This window comes from Ptychodera flava, chromosome 13, assembly GCF_041260155.1.
Source record: "Ptychodera flava strain L36383 chromosome 13, AS_Pfla_20210202, whole genome shotgun sequence".
Taxonomy (NCBI): Eukaryota; Metazoa; Hemichordata; class Enteropneusta; family Ptychoderidae; genus Ptychodera; species Ptychodera flava.
The window spans coordinates 3,571,352-3,586,359 of NC_091940.1; the positions used below are offsets into that span (position 1 = coordinate 3,571,352).

At 35.1% G+C, this 15,008-nt stretch overlaps 1 protein-coding gene across 2 annotated transcripts in view; it reads left to right on the forward strand.

The window, feature by feature from the left end:
- LOC139147121 (RAB11-binding protein RELCH homolog) overlaps positions 1 to 15,008 on the forward strand; it is a 43,457-nt gene that overhangs the window by 2,938 nt on the left and 25,511 nt on the right. For both annotated transcript variants that reach the window (XM_070718024.1, XM_070718025.1), the window contains exons 2-4: positions 10,725 to 10,886; positions 11,268 to 11,326; positions 14,518 to 14,631. In XM_070718024.1, coding sequence (XP_070574125.1) covers positions 10,725 to 10,886; positions 11,268 to 11,326; positions 14,518 to 14,631 — 335 coding nt within the window. The remainder of the gene's footprint in view (positions 1 to 10,724; positions 10,887 to 11,267; positions 11,327 to 14,517; positions 14,632 to 15,008) is intronic.

Consider the following 15,008-nt stretch of genomic DNA (forward strand, 5'->3'; position numbering starts at 1 on the left):
TAATTCAGATATGTGATGTCCATATCCACTCTGATAATGGTCACTGAACAGATAACTTATCAGAGGAAATGCAACTGGTGGAAGATGTTGTTAGTCTGATCTACTTCTTCAACAGACTTACAATGTTAGGCAATTGTGAAGTATAACTTCTTTTGAGAATGAACACAAACTCTATCAACCTTTTCCTGAACAACAAGTTTTCCATACCTTGATCACCTTTCGCTCACTTCTGTGTACAGTACCAGGTAATGAGCAGTACTGAACAAAGTACATGAACACTTGATGTTGCAATGTAGCAACTTTAAAAATGAGATGAATATGGCTAACAGGTAACAGTAGTTGCAAAATCCTGCGAAACCATGTAGCATATGATAATCACAATTTTCAATTTGTATATTCATTAGTGAGTATAAATGACAATGTTCCTTTTGAATTCAGGTGTTTATCTGTGTAAATGGCACTTTACAATATAGAAATAATCCAAATTACCCAGAATTTGGTATGATTTGTAATACCACAGCTGATGTATCATTCTTACAACTCTGTTCATAATTTTATCATAACATTAAAACATAAAAATGATCATCTCATTAGTTTGAATAACAGTACATTCAGGGATTGTACTCTTTGGACTGGAAATACCAAAATTGCTATCACTAAATACCTATCTGGCCATAACAGTCAAGTTTTACAGACCTGTGCAAATGCCATACTTTGACGATGAACTGAGGTTGTCTTGTCATTTATTGAAATGTTACCATGTAAACTCTTTAGTCATGTCCCATGGAAATAAAATCAATGTTTTTCACTAAACCAGGTGTTACTAGTAGCCCTATTTTCCTTTACGGTAAACTACAATGTATTCTGTGAAGCTGGGGACACAATGTTTCAAAACTTTTGCAAGGTTGCTATTTGACTCTCACTTAAGCATTGTTTTCAAAATAATCATAAGTAGGAAAATGAAATTACACTGTGCTTAAGTAGTAGAATTCACCCTACAAATGTAGGAGTTTATCTACACACAGGAATCAAATCTTACTACAAGTAGTCTCTGACTGTACAAATCAGAGTGAATTATGGGGTATTTTACTACAAGAATCTTCAATGAAGGTTTAATTAAAGTGCAGTGTTATTACTCCTACATTACACTGCCTTTATACGGAAGGATAGAGATTGTAACAATTATTTTGACATTGAACTTTATCAGAAGAAACAGTCATACTTTGTATACCATTAACATTATACTGCAATCACACAATACTGTTAGGATTAGGATTGTCTATAAAATTCAGCCTAAAGTTAACACTTCAGTGAAGTTGTATAATTATGCATCGGCGATATCCAAGCCAAATGATTGTAGTAGGTTACAATTTACATTAATGTATTTGTAAATGAATTGAGAAAGGTAGGTTATTGATCAGATATTTCCTTACCTTGGAGTATGTACCATAAACACTCAGTAATTCATTAATGATAGAGGATCTTACAGGTTTTGCTTGACTAACTGATGTAAATGCCCACATTTTGTATATTTGTGAATTATAATCACCCACTAGAAACAATGTACGTAAGTGTTGAGTCTTGGATTATAGATTGATATTGTAACTGCAGTATGCTGCTAAACACCTTTTTATATCACTATATTAGGTTGGACTTTGTAAGGAATAATCGATACGCTGTGTATTTGTTAAGGTCTTTGTACCCTTATAAATTTTTCCAGGGCCCCAAGTCATATCATTGCCTTGATACACAAAGGAGAGCCCCAGTATCACCAGGCTTCCACTTGGTGTATCAGTGCTATCCTATTAGAAGACAACAGAAATGATACAGGGATTCAAAAAACATATGCCCAAACACTAACATAATAAAGATATTTGCCCAAGTTAAAAGTCATTTTCCATTGCTTCACATTAAGAGATGTACCATTTTGGTTTGTAGCTCTGCCTGTGACCCTTGTATAGTTAGAGTAAGAAGTGGGTGGGTTTGTTAGTCTTCTCCAAGTGTTTCTGAAGTCATACAGGAAGTCATTCATACTTTCCATGCCATATCTTCCTAGCATGTGCAATCTAGACACATGTACTCAGTCATGATTTAGATAAGACTCTGCCATGCAATGTTAACCCTTTGAGCGCCAAAGTCAATTTTAGTCGCCTATATCAAAATATACACAAGTCAATTTTTTTCTAATTTTTGCTAAAAATTTGATAAAATCGGAAGCTAATTAAACTTGACGTTCGTTTGGTCCAAAATTGTCAAAAAAATTATAGAAAAATTCACAATATTGGTAAAATGTTGCACACTATAATTTTGGTGGGAAAAATCACAGCGCTCAAAGGGTTAATATACAATGTCATGTCACAGTCTATGTGCAAATTCCATAGTGAATGACCAAGCTGCAGACAAAATTTTGACATTCACACAGATTTCTCCATGCTAATAAGATGAAGGGTAAACATACCCCCCCCCCCCAGATTTCTTTAATCAATTATTATGCAATGTGTATATGTGCAAATCATTTGAACAATCTTGTAAACCATTATTAAGATACAAATATCACCACTTTACAAGATATTGCAACATGATTTTACAAAATATCACAGATTGTAGGTATTACTTGTATATAAAAGAGTGGTCGTAAGGTCATGATATTCTAGCAAGTTATATTACACAAAGTTATATGAATGTTTGTTTCATAAGGTCTATTGTAGCTTTTATATTCTTTCTGTCTTTTCCAAATAGAATATAGTAAAATGGTATCTTAGGTTAATGCATGCAAACTTTGGTTGTGTCAATACATGTACAAATGTACCTACCGTTGTAAATGAATGGAGTGGGCATGTTGAGTTCAAAGAGAAGTGGTGCCTCTTTGGTTACATTCTGGAAACTTTGGTCATACCTACGGTAGTAAATGCATGGCGTGTGCTTGTGGAGTTTATCAAAGAGAAGTAGAACCTATTAAATGCTTGACTGACTGTTTTTTGTGTCTTTCGTCTGTTGTCAACTTTTGTCATGTACTTCTCAAAAAACTGCTGGTCCAATTGCTTTGATATTTAGTGTAAGTATTCCTGGGAAAACCATAAATTCACATTTGTTTTCATGAGCACAAAGCTTGCATATAAATTTAAGAGTATTTTTGGATGTTGTTTTTGTAATATACTGTATGTAAATTTTATACTGTTTTCAAGGTCAATGCTGTATTCTCTTTTGATTATGCTTTACACTTTTAATAATTTGCGCTAAGGTTGGGAGGCCAATTGAAAATTTAATTTTCATGTTGTTGAAAAGAAGTATTTAAGTAAATAAATATTCAAAACCTGCATTTGTGAATTTTTTAGGCAAGGTTTGTTATTTTTGTAATCAAAATATCTTTTTCTCCAAAACTAATTGTTTGATTCTTGTACCTCTTGCATTGGGTTGCAGGTTGTTAGGGATCATCTCATTCACAAAATTGAAATCCTGGCAAAATTTGCACAAGTAAATTTTAAGGGTTACTTTCTTCATGTGTGGTCAAAACATTGTGAAACCAAAAGCCTGATCACTTTCAAAGTTAAATTGTGTATTCCTAGGGATGACTTCATTCAGAGGTGTACAAATATGACAAAATTCACATATTTACCTTTTTCTTGGCCAACTGAAATATTTTTAGGACTGTCTCAGATTGTCGCAGAAGTTCAAAAAGCGAAATTTATTCGTTTAGGGGGGAGGGGGTTTGACCTCCATTCAATTAGTGAACTTCATTTTCGCACTTTTATTTTGTGATCACAAGTTTTGTGTGTTTATTTTAAATTAAAGAAAAACTGCACACTCGTGCCAACAAATTTGTAACTGTTTCCATCTCGTTTGTGCCCCAAACACAATTTACCGATAGGAACATTGTATCCTAAACATTTCATTCATCAAATTATACAAAGACAAAAAGTATCATTTTTTTAAAATGTGCTATTTATAAGCGTCTGCTCTAACCACTAGATGTCTTTATTCTCACTTGTTATGCACCCGTTCATAGTCGTTTTAATATGATTGAACATGCCTGGGCCCCCTTGTCAAAGTTTTTCGCTTATTTACCGCCCCTACCAAGTACAAATTGCGTGTTCACAAAGACAAAGAACAGCACAAGAGATGCAAAAAGGGAAAGTAAAATAAAATGAAACTTTTATGCGGTAAAATGCCCTGTTAGTACTCAAATCTGATCGTTTACTTTAATTGTGATGTGGCAAGGGGAATACGTCTTTAGTAGCTATAGCAAAATGCAACATTGTACTCTCAGGCAGACATGAACATTTCGCACTTTTGAAGTTTCGTTTAGGGGGAAGGGGGAGGGGGTTTGATCTAAACGAAGAAATTTCGTTTCTTGAACTTCTGCGACAATCTGAGACGGTCCCTTAGTTGATGCATTTCTCTGAAATCAGTGGCCTAATTGCTTAAAGTAAAGATGGTATGTTTATTTCTATAGATTACTTCAATCACAGATTTTCCTACAGTAGTAATACTTGCATATCAGTTTTTGAGTCATTGTTCTGATTTTCATCACAAGGCACTTTCAAATTAATAAGGTTATTGAATAATTAGAACATATCTCCATACTTTATTTATAGGTGCTATATATTGAATTAGTTTATGTTATTATGGGGGTTAATTGTATTTGTGAAATGAATTATATTCAGAATATTCTAGAAATTACTGAGTCATGCAGAGACTCTGTTAACTTTTATGGTAATTTTCTTTGACAATAACAGTGGACATATACATTGGCTGTGACTTATTTGTAATTTTAAAAGAAATTTTATTGGTCACGTTCATGACAAATCAGCCCAGGTTGTCTCAAAGGTGAAAATATACATCTCAATATTTAGTAATTGTCAATGTAATTTTAACTCCATTTTAACAGCAGGTGTATACTTTGTATATGTTGTGATAGCCATCAAGGCTACCAAGTGGTTATAATAGATATGTGTAGACACTGGCAGGAAAAAACCCTTTTCCTGCCAAGTCCATATTTCACCATCAGGTCAAGATTAAAATTAATGAAACACAACATATTCCATATGGTGTATTTTCACATTATAATGTACATTTGAAGGCTTTTGAAAACATAAATACTGTAAACTTGATTTTTTTGGACTAAAGATGCTATAACATACCAAGCCAAGCTGGTAAAAATATGTCAAGTTTAGGCTCAATACCGCTTTTTACTGACTTGGCTGATGGGGAAGTAATAGTCTTAATACTGTCTGGCAGGAAAAGGGTTAAGACAATATCAGGGGTAAGCAAATTCAATTTCACAGCCATTAGCCAATTGAAATCACTAGCTTAGTCTTAGTTTTCACCATCTCACTGGGCAACACAATACCAGCTTAGTAATTCACTAGTTCATCTGGTTAGAGAAGCAGAAAACTATTTGGCCAGTAATAATAACTACTTGCTTAAATTGTTTGGCCAAGTGAATTAGGTCACCTCTGAAAGATACGAAGAACATAGGAACATACCCTGTACTTTTGTGTAGGTCCACTTTGGTAAATTTTCCATGCAGAAGCTATGAGCTCGCAGCCACAGCTATTTGTCAGTAAAAGAAATTCACAACTTGGATGAGTGTAAAGAAGAAATCAGAAGAAGCATATGTCCATGATTGAAATTATACTATACTGAAGATTTACATGTAAAAGAAGCCAGCTTATGAACTTTTTCGGTCCATGGTCACTGACCTCTATTGCTTTGTACCAACAGAAAACCACGTTTCCATAGTTCCTATGTAGGAATCAAACTTTGGTTCACTAAGAAATAGGTCATCAGCAAACTTCATACTTTTGCGGTCATTGAGTACAACTGATGCATCATGCATGACATCTCAATTTTACATCTAATGACATTTCCTGTGCAAGAGTGTTTTATTTTTGAACACAATTCACAAGTTCACATCTATGAATGACCATTGTGATATCAATAGCAGTGTTCGCGGTCAATTTTTTTTCAATGCGTTTCACGTACGCAAAGGGTTGGCAAAAATGCGTATTGTCGTCATGTGAATGCGTAACAGCCGCCACTTCCGCATTCAACCCAGGGCGAAAATGAGGCAAATTAATTTTGGTTGACACAGGAAATAATTTTTCACGATAATTGAGACGTTTTTAATAAATGTAACATCATGAAATCTTGATCATACAGAGAAACAAGTCTGAATGAAAAATACACAAAACAGTGAACTGTGATAACACATCACACGTCGTCATACACTGCAGTGAAAGCGCGTAGTTCTTGTATTTTAACTACCGGTGACACCGTAACTAACAGTCGTATAACTTGAAAATAATATCAAAGAGAAGTTTCTATTTGCATGTGAAGTGAAAATTCAAACAGGTATCTCTAGAATATAACGGGGTTTCTATCGTCTCGCACAGTGAAAATTTTTATTGCTCGGTCAAAACGAAAGTCTGCAACCGATGGCCCTTCCATAGTGTGACGCATCAGTCTGAGATTATCGGCATTCTCATCGCCCAGTTGATTACGTCGTGCGGTGAGTACACTCAACACTGTTTTGGAAACTGAATCCCCGTTCGCAGGACACGTAAGAAACCGGAATCACTAGAGCTATGCAGGATAACAATCGGAACATGAGATATAGCTCTCCATATTCATTTATCAGAATACAGCAAGATTCGCAGAAATTGGGACGTCCGTTGGCACGCAAAGTCAGTTTAATTTGAGTAAACCCTGCTTGCAAATCACGTCCGACCGCGGGTCATCCGGGTACTTGTGGGTATTTAAGTCATTTTTGCGTCACAGCGCCATATTCAAAGTTTCAATATACATAAATGATGTAAGTTTTAGTTCTGCTTTTTCCAAAAAACTTCTGTATCATTCGGTCTTCTGTATCGTCGGATTTCTCATTCACCTTGCTCGTATGCGTTACACCTACTGACGTCACTCCGCAGTCGAGGGGCTTCCGTCGGCCGGCCAGCTTCAACGCGATCAGCACCAAAATGGGCGATGAGTGTCGTCAAAGACTCTGTGCTGTAATCACGGATATCCAAATCGTGATCTGGATATTTGGTGGCGTTGAGAACTTTATCGAGGCAAGTTAGTAGATCGGTACATTCCCCAGGGTACATTCCCTAGGAAAACGTGCGTTCGATCAAATGAGTAATGCATTCACGCCTCGTATTTGCATAACCATCAATATGATGATTGGCAGCTGCGTGCGTTAGGGCATCGCCTTTGTAAACTGATTCGCTCAAAATGTTGCAATGTCAGGCGACACCATGTGTTGTCGGTGGGTTGCAATCTCGGAAATAACAAAGCAAAGTTGTGGGGAAATAATTTAATCTCAACGTGTTACAATTTCAAGCCATGAGAATAACTGTTGCAATATGGTGGGTGAGTCAATGGACAAGACAACACGTCGTTGACCAAATAGCGCCCACAACGGACTCCAATATTTTGCGTACAGTCAAACGCATTGCCTCCAGAAAAATGCGTACGAAAAAATTCCAGTGCGTATAATACGCACTTTTTTGCGTAACCGCGAACTCTGAATAGGTTGTCGTCTTCAATGTCATCTGTCCTCAGTTGTTATAAGCATGGTTAAACAGGTTAGATACAGTGTTTTGCCCAGAGTGCGTTCTTGCGTCTTTTGACGCAAAATTAGCAACAATGTCCCGCAAAAATACCGGACATGGGTCACAGGGACGCATCAAAATCAGGGCTGTATTGTAAGTCCAGCGTCCACAGAGAGACTACTTTTTAGCTACCAAATTACATACTTGATAGCCCGTACAGTTATTGCTTCTCTATTGAGACAATGAAACATTTAAAAATTAGTCTATTTTTTTCGTCACAATGTAAACACTATTGGAAAATCAGTTAGTCTGTTACAGTCTACGATTCGTGGTATGAGCAAGGCGATGTGCGTCCACTGGGCCCTGCAGCCTTGGGAACAGACTTAAAATACTAGGCCACGTAAGATCCCGATAACCAGACAAAGATTTCGGAAACGGAAGGCTTGTAAAAAGAACAACAAACTTTTCACAAAGCAAATTTTATTGACCACCAACTTTGAATGAAACGTTTACTTGTAAATATATGCTAGTACAGTGAAGTACGAAGAATCAAATTTTCAGTCACTAGTATTACCACGGTCCTAGCCCGGGCACATGGCATCAAACTGAATTGACTGTACGTGTATTCTGGTGTACTGGAAGCTCATAACTTCACCTAAAAATATCATCAACCCACAATTTTGTTGAAACACTATATCCCTGACTTTCAAAGTAGTAATTTGCCTCAAATTTCCCCAGAAGGAATCTCATACAACTCTCCGATCGTCTGCAAGCCAGAGAGATCGAGGTCACCATGCTGAATTCCTTATATAGTCAAGACCCCCTAGCTAGATTGTAGCTGATCTTAACAAGAACCACCTAGCTTGTCAAAACAGCTTTATGGCAATGTGTTACCATGAGGATCAAGGAGTTCTGTCAGATATTTGTGTTTTTAAACTATCTTTTTTGCAATTTTCAGGGAAAATTGTCAGTCATTGGAGCAATTATTAAAAAAAAAGAGAACTTTATAGCAGTAATAAAAAAAAACAGGTTACAATGTGCATCAAACTATTGTCTTCAACCACTTCTAGTTCTGGAGTCATAAGTGTAATGAAACATCTTTATTTCTGTTAAACACATGTAATGCAGTCACTGGCAAGAATCCCCATAAAAGAAAAATGCGCAAGAAATTGATTTTATGATGATGTCTTTTTTTAAAATTAAAACTGTAAATACAACCAGTTAAAATGACTTTGTCACAAAGCATTATAGGAGACATCCAGCAATCTTAATTTTACTATAAATGTATTTATTCATGATATCAAATTTTCGATGGAAAACATCAGCCCTACATGTTTACAATACCTTTCTGCCTTGGTTACTTGCACTTTGCTTTGCGTTCTTCGCTCACACATTGACCCTATTGTAACTCAGTGTCCCCCTATTTTAACAATCATGGGACACTGTGTCCCACCTTTACAATTCCTGGGCAAAACACTGTAGATATCACAGTGTTCAAGCAAAGTACGAGTAGGAAGCTGAGTGTCGTTTCACAGATTCTTGACAATTGACGTTATTTCAAAGTACATTGTAGGAAACCTTGAGTAAATATAGTTCTGCTCATCATCAATCAACTATATCCCCCAGTATCTACAGCATGGTTTCTAAGACCGTCACTTCTCTAGCTTGTTTGCAAAACAACTGACAAAATGTCAGAAGTTGACGCATCATCAAATCTATGAATAGTTATTGTCTTAGATCCTGTTAAAATGTAACTCCTTCAGTGTGATATTTTCATCTCTGTAGATCACAAAGTTCCATTCACTCAATGAAAGGTCAAAAGTGGCCAGTAAGTGCTGACGTCTAACGGAGAGTACTATGTTGCAGGATTTATACAGCTAATTGCTCAGGCATTGTCAGGTTGATAACATTGTGGATAAAGTTTAGGTATAACCAATCTGTTTTCCAGAAAGAAAGAATATATCAAACGAGTATTTATAGTAAGGTTTTCTGTTCAAGATTTTTAAATGTGGCACTCTGTACCTTTATAAATGTGTGACTGTGATTTTGTGGACTTTGTCAAAAAATGGATTTCACAAGTTGTGGGTTGGATGGCTTTTTAGATTTAGTGCATCGGTTTCCTTCTCTCAGTCTTTCACAATATCTTGGTTTTGAATTACATGCATGAGTCAACCTTGAGCCCATTAGTCTACATAGTTCTGCAACAGACACATATAGCCAAAATGACCAGAGATGACAGCAAGCAGGCACAATAGAAATTGTTACATTTTATTTATTTTATAATTAAGAATGGTAAATACATGCTTGTGAATGGCACATACAGCTACCAGAACAGCTATGAAACTGATATGAAAATATTTACATTTTAGTTTGAATAATTCTGACACAAATAGAAGTGCAAAAATGAAGTTCACTTTTAATGAGTTTCAAACGTCCTCTACAAACTATGAATTTTGCTTTATGCACTCTGTAACAATGAAAGATAATTGTTTAGCCCTTTTGGTCATTTCATGAGTCTGTTACTAGTTCCCCTTTTCATGAATGTCTTCGGCTTCCTTCCTCGTTGTAAGTTTCCAAATACCACATTCATTATCTGACATCATGTATCAGAGCTTGCACCACCAGCATATACATTTATGTCAATATCAACAGATTTCCTTGAATTTCTTGTACGATATGAGATGACAGTTGAGAAAAGTTTGTACAAATCTTGATGTATGATTCTTATTGACAGGAAGATTTCGATTCTAGTTTGTGCTGTGCTGTATGAATGCGGTTTCAAAGGATGGAACAACAATGTAGTTTCAAACTCTGTACATTACATCATCTGAGATGAATTGGATTTGTATTGACCCATCCAGTTATCATAGTGTCTTTACCTAGACAATAGCCATAACAGTCCTTAGTTATTTTCAGTGTGTATTCTGCAGTATTATTAGCAAGTGAATGCATTATATCATTGGTTAGATACTTTGAGCACTAGATCATTTTGTTATCCAAAGTGGAAAAAAACCAACAATTATAGTACTCTGTAATTTATCGAAGAGAGGATAACACATTTATATCATTTTAAAATCGTCATATTAGTTTTTACATGAAAGCTAAAATCCAAAGTTTTCCCTATGTATTGGACAGATGGATAATTTTGTGAATTGTTGATGTGATTTTCAGATCGGACATCAAGTGAACAGACGTTTGATTCATTAGACTTTGCAAGATACTCTGATGATGGCGCAGGTCAAACTGATGAAAGAGTTGCTGTTCTTGAATTTGAACTTCGCAAAGCTAAAGAAACAATAAAATCATTGAGAGCCAACCTTACAGAGGCAGCAGGTTAGTATCCAACAACACAAAGCCCTATTCTTTTAAGTTACATTGTTGTTGTACTTCAAATCTGCCCCTTGCTCACATTTCAATATACTAGTACTGTACATGAAACTTATGAAATTTGATGAAGCTTTTGAAGGTGCAAGTGGAAAAAGATACATTTTAATAAATACATGTAAGTCAAGGCTAGAATCATACTTAAGTCTACTTTTGTCAGGTGTAAAACTGGTGACATTTGCAAGACTTGTACAAATATTGAACATGAAAACACTTCAGAATGGAGAAATTCTATTTCTTTCCAGCAAACTTCTGTTTGCAATTTCACACATACAATTTTTAAAACTATGTACCAACCAGTTTGCTATTATTGTTTTTTGTCCATGTCAGAAAGTGAAGCTGCGTCGCCTGCACACAGTGATTCTAAAAGACCAATGTCACCAACAGATGTGAGTAAATGACCTCTGAATATTACTGTAGATTGCATGCTGTCTTTGTCTTATAAAATATCCAATTCAACGAATTATTGTGTATCATGTAACCATATTATGGATTGAATGCAGTTTGATTTTAAAAATTTTTTTTCCCCATTAGAAAGCCAAGTTAATGTTCTGTTTTACGTACAAAATAGACACTGTTATCTGAAATGACAATGGTTAGCCAATGTTCATGTGAAGTCACAGTAGGTCAGTGTCCAAGATCCTGGCCCTTTCTGAACTTTAAAACATCAGCCTTCATTTTCAAAACGTGAAAAAATACATTAACTTCTTCAAGATATAGCTAACGTAAACATATTCCTAGGGAAATTCAGTTTCTACTAATCTTTCTCCCAAGAACATGATTTATGGGTGAATTGTTAAGAAGTTTTATATTAAGCTTTCTTTCTTCAATGAAACTACCACTGACTTAGGCCATGACTGTCAGAGATAGAAAATAAAGTATGAGACTTAAGACAGCCATTGAACCAGCTGATGGCATGTTAAACTTCAAAGAAAATTTGGGAATCTGAATGCTGTGTTTGTAGTAATCAAGAAAACATGAGCATTACTGTAATGTTGCAGTTTGGTATCATGTACTGAAATAGTGCCTTAACTTGGTTCAATGTTTTAAATTTCATGTTGGATAAATGTCAACCTGAAGCAAGACTTTCAATAGCAATGCATGTCACTGATGGTTATGTTAAAAGTGTCTAGAATATTCTAAATACTCTGATGGGTGGGCATTTACTAAATTTTGATGAAGGGTTGCTAAAAAGTACACTGAAAAATGTTTGTATAATTAAATTGTTCAAATGCAAGAGTGTATCTGTATGTACCAATTGCTATACAAAGAGTAGCTCTGCAGAAAGTGTATGAAAAATACAGTATAGCCACCATCCCTATCTATGATGTTTTTTTTAAATACAAAGGGGAACTGAACCCCAGTAAAATAAGAGGGATCCTTCAGTAGCATCACTGGGCATTTTCCCTTCACAGAGAACACCTGTATGACAAAGAGTTGAGGGTATGCCCAGTCAAAAAGGAAAAAACCAATATCAAACTTGTGTGTAATATCTCATAAATCTTAAGACTATGGTTAGAAATGAAATGCAGACACAAAAGCAGTGTAATGTAGGGCATGATGACATGATAGAACAAATGTACTTCCATGTCTGGCAGGTGTTTTAGGCAATTCAAAAGGCGAACAGTAAAAAAAAAAAAACAGACAAAAAGGATAAGATACCTCATTGTAAAGAAAATTGATACATGTCCGTGTGTATCAACACTTTTGACTTCCGTTCCAGTTATGGCCAAAGGGTGTGTTTAATGATTTATGCGCTGAGATTCATCTAATATCACTTCTCAGAGAGATGTTGTCAATATTTAATACCATTTATCAATTACCATGGCACAGAAATCAATGGTGAAATTTTCATTGAAGGTGCAGAAATTATTACCCGATTCTTCATAACATCATTTTAACAACACACCACTGAGATATAGTTAATAATTAAACAGGTGCTTATGTAAGCATACTTTTAATTGTTTTCTACACTTTTTTAGCATGAATTATCATGTTGTCACATAAAATAAATTGTAAATCAATTACTAAAAGTGGTATTTTTCACAATTTCGGTACTTATATAAAATTGTGTTATGAGTGTTCATTGATTTTGTTCAGAAATCAATGACAAAAAATTTCAGAGTATTTTTACTGAATAACCATACTGTATGAATGGAAGTAGTAATCTTCATTTCTTACCAACTATCAATACCTTAGTAACAGTGTATCATATGTGTTTAAGTTATGCTCAATTATAGGAAAATATTATAGAGGAAAGAAAAAACCTTAAACATGGAAGTTGGTGTTCTTCTCCAAGATCAGATAATATGTAAAAGTTTCAAAGATGCATCTAGACCATTTTTGAACCATAAACACCCACAGAAGAATTGTTTGTTTCTAGGCCAAACTTCCTGTCATCAACTGTCTCTTTTATTTGATCTTTGTGTACATTATGAAGTGATGCTCTGTGGTGATAGATACAGGAAGGAAATGAAACCACAATCACTTAATAATTTGATAGTATTCATTTGCTTGGGAGAATCTATCTAGTTCACCTGATTTTTTTGGGATCAAAAGGATAAGGCTTACCAATGCTAATAAATGTATGGATCACAGGAAATATGTGGGAGCATTCCTGGTACTGAAAAATTTATCCCTTCAAAAAGCCTAATTTGATTTTTCTCATTAATGCTTTACTATACATGTCGCTTGATAAACATTTTTGCATATTTTATAGCAACTACACATATGCCCTGAATCAAACCTGTTTCTGTAACTAGTATTACAATGTAATAGATTGTTAGCATGCAGACTATGTTCATGCATGTAGCTACATGTAGGTTCAACTAGGCAAGGCTATCTCCCATTTCACTAGTGTTACAGAACACCTTTGTATGTTCTACATTGTTCCATGATTTTCACATCTTCAAGATATATGCAATTCTACTCACCCTATCCTAGAATTGTCCTTTCTGACTTTATGAGAAGATTGCATCTGATTATAGTCATTGCAGAATGAATCTGTCAATTATGCATCACATCAAGACTCATGCAGAACTACATGCATGTGTGCCACTCATTGTAAATGCCCAGTATAATTGTATGGTGATATGCAGTTCATTGGTTTGCTAAATGGTTTGTGATGGTGTGCTCCTTCTTGATAGCATCATTCTTTATATTGCAACATGGGTCAAATGAGAGGGGATGTTTAAACTAGCTAATATATGTAAAATTTGTAGTTTACATGATCAGTAGTATCATAACATGACAAAAACTCCAAGTTTAAGGTCCATTCATAAATACAAGGTGGATATTATTCAACTCTACTTTACTGTAAATCCTCTAAAAGACTTCTGGGATACACGACAAAATTCTTTGCCTGAATAAGTGTCCATACATCTTGAGGAGATGAGAAATACCAGTAATCCTCTTTTCAAATATCCTGAAGATAGTTACATAGTTTCATTCCCATCACCATTTTGTAAGACAGATTAGCTACATGTGAAAGGCATTCATTTCCGTAAGCTTGCAGGTTTGACCTAAAGAAATCTAGATCAGAATTATTAAAATTGTATGTTTATACTCTTACATCTTTCAGGATGTGGTTAAACCTCACGAAAAACGTGCTGTCAACTTCCTTGTCAATGAGTACTTATTGTTAAATAATTATAAATTAACATCTATAACATTTTCCGATGAAGTTGATGACCAGGTGAGTCGTGATTTTTTTTCTAATTCTAGCGTGCAGTGGTACTTTTTGATTTTGCTAACTGCAAGTCATTAGCAAGTGTTTATGATTTACTGTTTTTGTAATTGAAAAACTTCCGAAGTTTTGTCTTATGATGGGGCTACAGTGCTTTTTATCCCATACTCATGTACACAGGCCAAGTTGTCATTTCTCCTTTGAAAATATTTGGATTAATGTTGTGTATACATGACATGATAACGAGTTGTGTATATGTCATCCATTGTAATGATGCTGTTTCCATTCATTCATCTACAACGTCAGTGAATGTATGAAATGATGCATTGATAGAAACGCGATAGAGGTAGCTGTTAGTTATTTATATTGTTTCTCAGAACAGGATC